This window comes from Anoplophora glabripennis, unplaced genomic scaffold (genome assembly GCF_000390285.2).
Source record: "Anoplophora glabripennis isolate ALB-LARVAE unplaced genomic scaffold, Agla_2.0 scaffold212, whole genome shotgun sequence".
Lineage (NCBI taxonomy): Eukaryota > Metazoa > Arthropoda > Insecta > Coleoptera > Cerambycidae > Anoplophora > Anoplophora glabripennis.
Genome location: NW_019416424.1, coordinates 552,509 through 562,112, shown reverse-complemented (window position 1 = coordinate 562,112; position 9,604 = coordinate 552,509). Strand labels below are relative to the sequence as shown.

The following is a 9,604-nucleotide window of genomic DNA, read 5'->3' as shown; positions in this document are numbered from 1 at the left end:
GTTGGTTGAATATAATCGTCGTTTTTTGCACAGTGCTTGTCTATTTCACAGAATTATTTTATATAGGGCGCCACTTATCTTTACAATAAAATATCGTTTAGAACTGATGTTCATAATGTTAATATTCGGTTTAAGGGTACTCTGATTCCTCCTCTACACCATACCCAGTTTTTTAAACTGTCGTTTTCTTACCATACCGCTTATAACTGTAGAATTGTTAATTATAGACTTAAGTTTGTTAAACTTTATATATTTACACTATTTTATAAAATAAGATACTTGTGATGAAAAAAATAAATTAGTAGTCAGTTTAAACGTTTTCTTTATTTAATTAATTTTCGGATAATCGGGGTATCCTTACTTTTTCTCTTTGTGATAGTTTTAAGTAAAATGAAAGGCGTTCAAATTTTGTTCCTATATTTTTAGTGATAAATCCAAATATTGGATAATTGCCAACATAAATATTAACATGAGAAAATAACTCAAATCTCGGTAACACTCAATTGAATGTAGGTATTAAAGTTTTCCATCAGTTTTTCGCCCTTTTCTTGATGTAATAACTCCCGCACATGGACATCTTCTTCTTGTGGACCTTCCGATGCTTTGAGAGATGGTCCGACCTTGCGAAAGCTTTCTCACAAAGTTCGCACTTGTACGGTTTGATACCGGAATGGGACCTTTTATGCCTCGCCAGCTCGTCGGACCTCGAAAATCTCCACGTACAGTTTTGCCAGTTGCAAACAAAAGGTTTCTCACCGGAATGTCGCCTTAAGTGGGCCTTAAGGTGCGACGATTTAGCGTAGACCTTCTCGCAGTTAGATATGGGGCAGGTGAAGTATTTCTCGTCTTCTTTCTTCTGCGTGTAGTCGTGGTTCAGGAAGACTTCGTTTTTCCTGTAACTCGCCGAAGATTTACAGTCGACCTTTACTGAGTTTCCTTTAGCGACCTTACAGGTGGTTTCGTAAAGCAGGTTCCTTCTCCTGCGGTTTTTCTCTTCGTTCATGTGAGGGAACATCTGGATTATCTCCATGGGTTCTCCTGTGACTTCTAATTGCTGGTTGTTGTTATCCACCAGGAGATTACAATCGAAGGTGGTTGTGAATATGTCATTTACCTTTACGGACAGCTCTGGATCCAATTCGTTACTGGAGTCGTTTAAAATGTAATCCAGATCGTTACTTATAAAGTTGTCCACGTTCTCGTGTGGGTATAAATTCAGATCTACGCCTAATACTGAGATGCTGTCGTCAAAATTCGAGTTGGAATCCAACAAATTGAGTTCGTCTATCCCGAACAAGGTGTTATCAAGGGTGTCCTTTTGGGTAGCGTCCTCGTTGTTGAGTAGACCCTTTATTATGCTGTCCAAAAATTTGTCGTCGCCGTTTAGAGCCAAATCTTTTTTGAGGTGTTCGTTGTCAGGGTTGCTTAAGTTGTAGTTGGAACAATTCGACGACTCTATGTTGTCGAATGGCAGGAAATCCAACAGGGAACGCATTTCCGACGTGTTTTCTAAAATATTGGCTTCTAGTGCGAATTCAACCATGTCATCAGGTGGCATTCTTGCATGTCTGGAAACACAATTAGAAATATTTAGCGAATGTTAAAAATTAATAGTAATTTATTTACTTGATTCGTTTTGATTGTTCAGGAAAACATGTTTAGTTTCGAATGAATTTACATTGAACTGTACAGTTTCGTAGCGATGTATGTTTTCGAATAATGACCTCAAAATGATTTCCAATTCGATAACGAGCAAAACAAAGTTGCGGAAGTATTACTGGTTGCAGAAAATTGTCCCTAAAAGGGTTGTTCTTATTCGTGGCTTCACAAAATATCTAGTAAAAACTCTATTTACTTTTTTTTTCAGATGTGTTTAAAGAAAAGTATATTTCAACGGAAATACCGCCGTTTTCATTTTAGAAACTTATAAATTTAATTAAATTGTAGCTAAATTCAGTTTGGTTGAAGGAATTTCGGACTTTTATTTGCGTAAATAAAAAAAATACATATAAAAATACACTACACTAATAATATGACGAAAAACTTACAACCTCTTCCTGTAGTCGTTAATAAACCTCAAAATTTTCAAAAGGTGAATCATATTCATATCCAACAACGCGTTTATACCACATCACTACATTTTCAGTCACCATTCACACAAAATAAAGACTTTTCGTTTGAAACTTTATTCGCTACAGTTTTGAATTCGACGTACATGCGAGCAAGTTGGGATACATTTCATACATAAAAGATTTCTACCATAGATATAATCATTTGTGAATCAACAGGAAATCCTAATCACATATCTCTTGTCGTATATCATATGTATATTATATCGGATAAAATGAAAAGCCTTTCTAGAACTTATACGATGCAAGTCGAGAAATAGAGCAGCATAATATCTATTTTGTACGTAAAAATTTCAAAATGCGCGTACAGATGATGATGTACATTAAAAAGGTAACAGATAAGGTATTTTTAATCATTTTTCCTGATCTTAAAATTTCAAAATGCATTTAGTTCAACTTTTGTAAGCAATGCGGTGTTTATTTTTCATTAAAAAATCAATAGACTGACATAAATGTTATTATTACAGAAAATCTTCGTATAACACAAATTTATTCTTTATTTACTTGAATTTTTATGTTTGAGAAAGTTCCATTAAATGCATTATTACTTCCTCATATTTCAATGTTTAATTATTTGAGATATACAAATAAAAAACTATTTTATAACACTATTATTAAATACTTTAAAAATTGATTTGTTAAATATTATTTTATGTACAGGGTGGGCCACCAGTAACGCCTCGATCGCTAGGGACCAAACGGCAAATGTTATAGAAAAAAAAACAAACAAAAATAAAATATTTTGAAATATACAGGATGTCCAGGAAAAGCGTACCAAATCAAAGTTATATATATTTAAGGGTGATACCCTGTATTTTACTGCATTTTTGAGAGCAACATAAAGAAATAGGTGAACTTTATTAAAGGTTCTGCATACCTAGGACTTATTGTTTGTGAGATATTTCAATTTTAGTGAAAATGCAGACTTAGCGTAGAAAATAATTTTAAGGAAGCAGCTTTTGGGTGTATTTTAAATCCTTGAAGTTATAAATTATTATACCTGTCGTCACTTAGTATTGTACAGGGTGTTCAAAGAACTGCTGAATACTTCTCTCGACTTTAAACAGCAATAACTTGGTTATTTTAAATGGGACACCCAGTATATTTTTAGTTTGGAAGTTAGGAAATTTAACAGTCTTTAATTTCTGTATAGATTCCCTATACCTATCTCTAACGGTATTGGAGATATTTGTGCCGTTTCTTGACGACGTCTCTTTAAATATAAGGAGAAAAATGAGGATGCTAGTTGCATCCTCATTTTTCTGGCACACCTTCAGATTTTTCATATTCAGTGAGAAATTATTTGTCAGTGGCCACCTAGGTATCCAGACCTCACCGTAATGGACTTCTTTGTTTCAAGCTATATAAAAAATCTTGCGATAATGTGAAGGGAAGGATTAGATATGCACTTGCCACAATCACCCTAGATATTCTGAGGAATGTGAGAATATCAATTAAATTTTTTCTTTGTTTGTTCTAAAAGTAAAATTTCCTTTAATAAATATTTTTCTTGTTGTTCCTAATCAATTTAATTCAGTTACGTACAACAAATACCGGGTGATTCAGTTTGATATTCGCGGCCCCGTATCTATTTTATTTTAACAAATAGCTATAACAAACCCTATATATTTTTAAATCGCTGCTTAAAATCTATCAAATGACATTATTAGATAGTCTCCATGGTAACAATTGTCAAAATTGCTATAGTCAACTGTTTTTGTTCAAATGGCACACTATATATTTTTTCATCAATTCTGGAAGATCTTTTTTTTTCTGCGTTCAGCTATATAAGACAGTCTATAGTTTCATTAAAAATATTGCTAGAAAAACAGCAAAAATGATAACCCTTACTTTCAGTAGCTTTATTCTGAAAAATGATAGCCAGCTGCGGAAACAACTGAATTTTGACGTTTCTAAATAAGGATTTGTCAAAATAATTGACATTGTGTACCTACCTATTATATCTATAATTATAACATGAATACTTACAGTAACCAAGAAAAACTAGATATGATTTTAATTTATGGAGAGGGTCGAAAGAACGCTAAAGTAGCCAGTTATTTATACCAACAGGAATTTAGCAGCAGATGGAAGTTTTCAAAAGAAAAGATGAGTTCTTAAACCCAGAAGGGCAAGAGATGAAGAACATTCGATAAAGATGTTAAATGGCCTGCCAGGTCTCCGGATTTTACTCCTATAGATTTCTTTCTTTGGCCTTACCTAAATGATATTGACGACTTTGAAACAGAATAAGAGTAGAATGTCGGAGATTAAATGAAGAAACACTAGAATGTATTTCTAGAGAGGTAGCGATAAACAGGGCTATTCTATGTTTGGAAGCAAATGTAGGTCATTTTGAACATTTGAAATAAGTGTTGTTTTAAATTGTTATATTATTAACGTATTAAAAATAATAATATGTTACTTTAAAAACATAATAGCTTGTTTCCGCAGCTGGCTATCATTTTTCAAAATAAAGGTACGAAAAGTAGGGTTCATATTTTTTTGCTGTTTTTCTAGCAATATTTCTAATGAAACTATAGACTTCCTGAATTGATAAAAAAATACATAGTGTGCCATTTGAACAAAAACACTTGACTATAGCAATTTTGACATATGTTACCATGGAGACGATCTAATAATGTCATTTAATAGAGTTTGAGCGGCGATTTAAAAATATATAGGGTTTATTACACCTATTTGTTAAAAAAAATACCTAACTCCCAAACTAAAAATTAGTTATTGCTGTTTAAAGTTGAGAAAAGTATCCAGCAGTGTTTTGAACACCCTGTATAATACTAAGTGACAACAAATATAATAATTTATAACTTCGAGGATTTAAAATACTCTTTCCAAAGATGCTTCCTTAAAATAATTTTGTTATTGCTAATATTTTTCTTCGCTAAGCCTGCATTTTCACTAAAATTGAAATATCTCATATACAATAAGTCCTAGTTATGCAGAACCTTTAATAAAGTTCACCTATTTTTTTACGGTGCTTTCAAAATTGCATTAAAATACAGGGTGTTCCATTTAAAAATACATAACTTTGATATGGTACGCTTTACCTGGATATATTTGAAAATATTTTTAAAATGTAGCCGTAATTAACCTACACATACCCACCTAAACAGGTTTCTATAACATTTGCCGTTTGGTCCCTAGCCACCGAGGCGTTACTGGTGGCCCACCCTGTATAAATTTCGTTTGTTACATTTACTATATTCAAAATTGAAAATAAAATCTGCTTAAAAATATGTTATTTGTTACAGTTCATCAAATCAATTATTTATCATTTTGTCAATTAGGAACTCGGTTAATTGTAATATTAAAAAATATACTCACCACAAAAAATTCCAGTCGACACTATTTTAAACTCGACGCACTCCACTATAAACAATTACAAACAGCAGGTTAGATTGAAAATACCAATCGACGATTTAACTCTCTATTTTGGATATAATTGACTCTGTTTGTAAGCGTGTATCCATTTATAACATGTGGCTGTTATACACTAGGGACTTTTTAAAAATTGTTCAAATTAACGTCAGTGTCAACTATTGCCTAGCACAAGTTTGTCTTTGATATAACATTTCATCCCCAGAGATCGTGCATGTTTTGTTAGGGAAGATTTTTATAGTCGGCGGTACCAAACAGTTTCGCGTATTAATTAAATAAATAAATGGGCAATTCCTAAAATGTTGTTTAAAAACTGTTTTATTAATGATAAAAAATAAATCTTGATAGGTAGTAAAAGTATTTTTTTTAATTAAAACTGATTTGAGGTGTAAATATTTAAATTAAATTCCTTATTATAGAGATGAACTAACATTGTTAAAAAATTCTCTTGTATTTTTGTTTGTATAGTGTGTACCTGCGTGCAAGTGGTAGAAATGTATACGCCCAGTTGAAAAATGCACGCGCGGGAAAACGGCGTATAACACAGCTGTACTGGGCGACTGGGCAATAAATCTTAGTTGTTGACAAGTGTTTGACAAATTGCCTAACAGTGCAGTGCAGCTATGCGGAATTTGATGTGATTCAGGTCATTTTAACTTATTATAGGCACCTTCTATTGATCATTCATATTACAATTGCGAAAGGGAGAAATAAGAGGGATATTTTGTTTATTATTATTACCACATGGCATTTTGGAGAACTTTTGTAACGGAACAAAACGAAACGAAATTATATACAAGTTATATAATTTTTTACCTTTAGCATAAATCTTTTTAGCGACGCCTATGAAACTCATTAAATTTTATTGCTAGGCGTTTTTATACATGTTCAATTAACTTCGAAAAGATTATACATAAGGGGCGACCTTTTTTAATTTTTTGGTATTATTTTGTATCCCTTTAAAATTTTTTCAAATTTATATTTCAACCCCTCCAGGGAAAATTTTTGTAGGGATTTGTCATGTTATTTTAACGTTCCCTGTATAAATTCGAGAGATTGCCCACATATTCTGGGACACCCTGTATAAATTATTAACTAAATATTCCGATTTTTTTCAATATTAAAAAGTTTGTTTTGCTTAATGCCATAATACTTGTCATATTTTTGACCGTTTGTATTTAGTAAAAACATTATACAGGGTCGGAAAGTCCCCATGGTTCATCGGCCGTTAAGTGAGAGCGATAGAAATCCGTGCGATAGAGAAGGATGGCTATAATGAAGGCGTCTCATAGTCACCGTCCGTTTCGCCCTTCCACAAATAAGATCCACTTCCACTTGTAATTCAGCAACCGATGGTCATCTTTGTTTTCGTCGTTTGGCTTTTCTTTGATAGATGTCACTACTTATACAATTTCGACTTCGGTATTCCGATATGTTGATATGTACAATCCGTTAACAGAGGGCAGCACAACGCGTAACAAAGAAAACTTTTTCTAGTGACCTTGTGACCTTGACCTTGATACCCCTACTGAGAAGTTATTCAAATGGAGTATAGTGCTCAGCATTTAAAGTTCATTTAGTTGTTATTTAAGTATACATTTTAAAATTACTTAAAAATCCCAAGAAATAAAATTCCCTATGTCCCTAATTCCAAAAAAATCTGTAGATCTGGCATCACTCTTTCTAGGGCTGCGCCTCACCTTAGACAAATTGTGCTGCCCTCTGTTAACGGATTGCATTAACATATCGGAATACGAAGTATTGTTTAAGTAGTGACATCTATTACAGAAAAGGCAAACGACGAAAACAAAGATGACCACCGGTCGCTGAATTACAAGTGGAAGTGGATCTTATTTGTGGAAGGGCGAAACTGGCGGTGACTATGAGACGCCTTCATTATAGCCATCCTTCTCTATCGCATGGATTTATATGACTTACTTTATCGCTCTCACGTAACGGACGATGAACCATGGGGACTTTCCGACCCTGTATATAGATAAGTTAACGACGAAATAGAAAAAATCCATTTCTAGAACACTTGAAGGATTTTATTTTCTGTTTTATTTCATTAAAAATTCCCGCCACTTCGAAGGATTTGACTCCTGTGAATTCTCGAAGAAAAGAAACGCCACTCTTTCAAAAAGCACTTCTTTTTTTTTATAAAACTACACCTCAAAATGAACAAAATATCCAAATGTTCATAACTTCTTGAGGATTTGAAATAAAAATTTAAAAAAATTCGTGGAAGCAGCCCTAAATGGGTACTAAATATGACCGAAAAAATCAAGACAATTAAAAATGGTCGGGTCACGACCTCAGTGACGCCCCAAAAATAAATATTTCTGGATAATTTGGCTGTCTCTGTATGCATTTTTGGCATCTGTGCGTGTGGTGTTATTTATTCGATTATAGTATTTTAATATGGACAGTTAAAATATTGTTATTCCGAAAAACATTTTTGGAACCACTCGAGTATTATTGTAGGCTCAGGAAATGATGATAAATTGTGACAAAACGTTGATAATGGTCCGTTCCAGACATTAGACGAGTTTAGCGATAATGTTGTACCTAATTAGTAATTTAATATGGATCTACAACGGTGTTATTGCGTAGATAATTATTATTATTTTGATTCATAAATTCTAAATAAACGACGAGATTACAGTTCGTATGAAAAAAAAATTCAAGCGAATACTTGTTCTCTGTATCCGTTTACTAGATATTTAATTTTTATCGTTTCTTGCACTTGAATTTGTTACAGTTAAAATATCAACATCGCACGGAAATTTTTCGTCGAGTACGAGGTTAGATGTCAATTTTTTGCCTTCTTATCACAAAAATGTAAATATACATAGCTTCTGCGCTAAAAAAATTCATGGGTAATTCGTATATACGCAAATGGATATCTTGATGTCATAATTCGAAACAAATTTCTTCACTTGTATAAACTCAATAATAAAATTTTACTTAGGTCAAGATTGTGGGATATGAGCGTCAAGGGAATATTTGTTTGCGTATATGTGTATAAATACAGTCCTAATTCTAGAGAATGTTTTTTTGTATGTTTGTGTAAAAATCATTGGTAAAATATTCTTATTTTTGCCATTTTCTCTCTGAATTACCATGACGAATTAAGCGATAATTAAAAAAAAATATAAACACTAATTAAAAATAAACGTATATACAGGATGTCCCAGTGTCAGCTTACAAAAATTTACCAGGGGGGTAGACCAGACCAATATAAGGTTAAAATATTTTCCTGCGATGTATGCTCACTGAGTTAAAGGGTGTTGTTTAGAAAAAAATAATAACTTTCCGCAATAACTCAAAAACCCTTTCACCCTGTAACATAGTGAGAGTGCATCGCCGAAAAATATTTTATAAGAATTTTAATCTTATTTTGTTCTGGTCTACCCCCTGATAAATTTTTGTACGCTGACACTGGGACACCCTGTATATGTATATATATATATCATATATAAATATCCCTAAATGTAAATATTCTTGTAAATTATTACAAATATAATATTAAAATGTTGGCAATTCACAACACATCCCTATATTTAATAACATCACGTATTTGCTTTAAATTTGTACAATGTTTATCATATAAAGAAACAGTCTTGTTTAAGTTGTCACATATTATGTATATACAGCAGAGAACGTAAAAGTGTGTTTGTTTAGTCACTGTATACCTACAGGGTGTATTATAATAAGGTGTAAAAATTTAACTGAAACTTCTCGCCAAAACAAAATAATTGGTGATATACACGGTGTATCTAAATAACACCGAAAAAATTCAAGGGGCGATTGTCCGATTAAAATTAATAGGGGTCTTTGGTATAAAATTTTTTGAAAAAACCCTCCCCTGAAAAGTTACGCCCCTCCTAAAATTACAAAAAAAAAATTGTTTTTCTTTTTTATCTTCCACGTACATCAAGCTAAAGAAACCAAACTTGGTGAACATTATCTGTCAATAAAACTACACTTTTTGAATTTTTTTCAACCCTGAACTATTTTTGTAAGGGGTTGAAATAATCAACCCCTATGACATTTTTTCTTATAATTTTTTTTTC

At 32.4% G+C, this 9,604-nt stretch overlaps 1 protein-coding gene across 4 annotated transcripts; it reads right to left on the bottom strand.

The window, feature by feature from the left end:
• Positions 1-400: 400 nt before the first annotated feature.
• LOC108909744 (Krueppel-like factor 6) lies at positions 401-5,664 on the bottom strand. Of its 4 annotated transcripts, none has more exons than XM_018714154.1 (2): positions 5,475-5,664; positions 401-1,568 (listed from the first exon to the last, which is right to left on the bottom strand). In XM_018714154.1, the coding sequence occupies exon 2, from the start codon at positions 1,556-1,558 to the stop codon at positions 530-532; it is 1,029 nt and encodes a 342-aa protein (XP_018569670.1). In that variant the 5' UTR covers positions 1,559-1,568; positions 5,475-5,664; the 3' UTR covers positions 401-529. The 4 variants fall into 4 exon arrangements, with proteins under 4 accessions (XP_018569670.1, XP_018569668.1, XP_018569669.1 ...); XM_018714152.1 differs by lacking the exon at positions 5,475-5,664 and adding an exon at positions 2,049-2,224; XM_018714153.1 differs by lacking the exon at positions 5,475-5,664 and adding an exon at positions 2,052-2,224.
• Between the last annotated feature and the right edge of the window lie 3,940 nt (positions 5,665-9,604).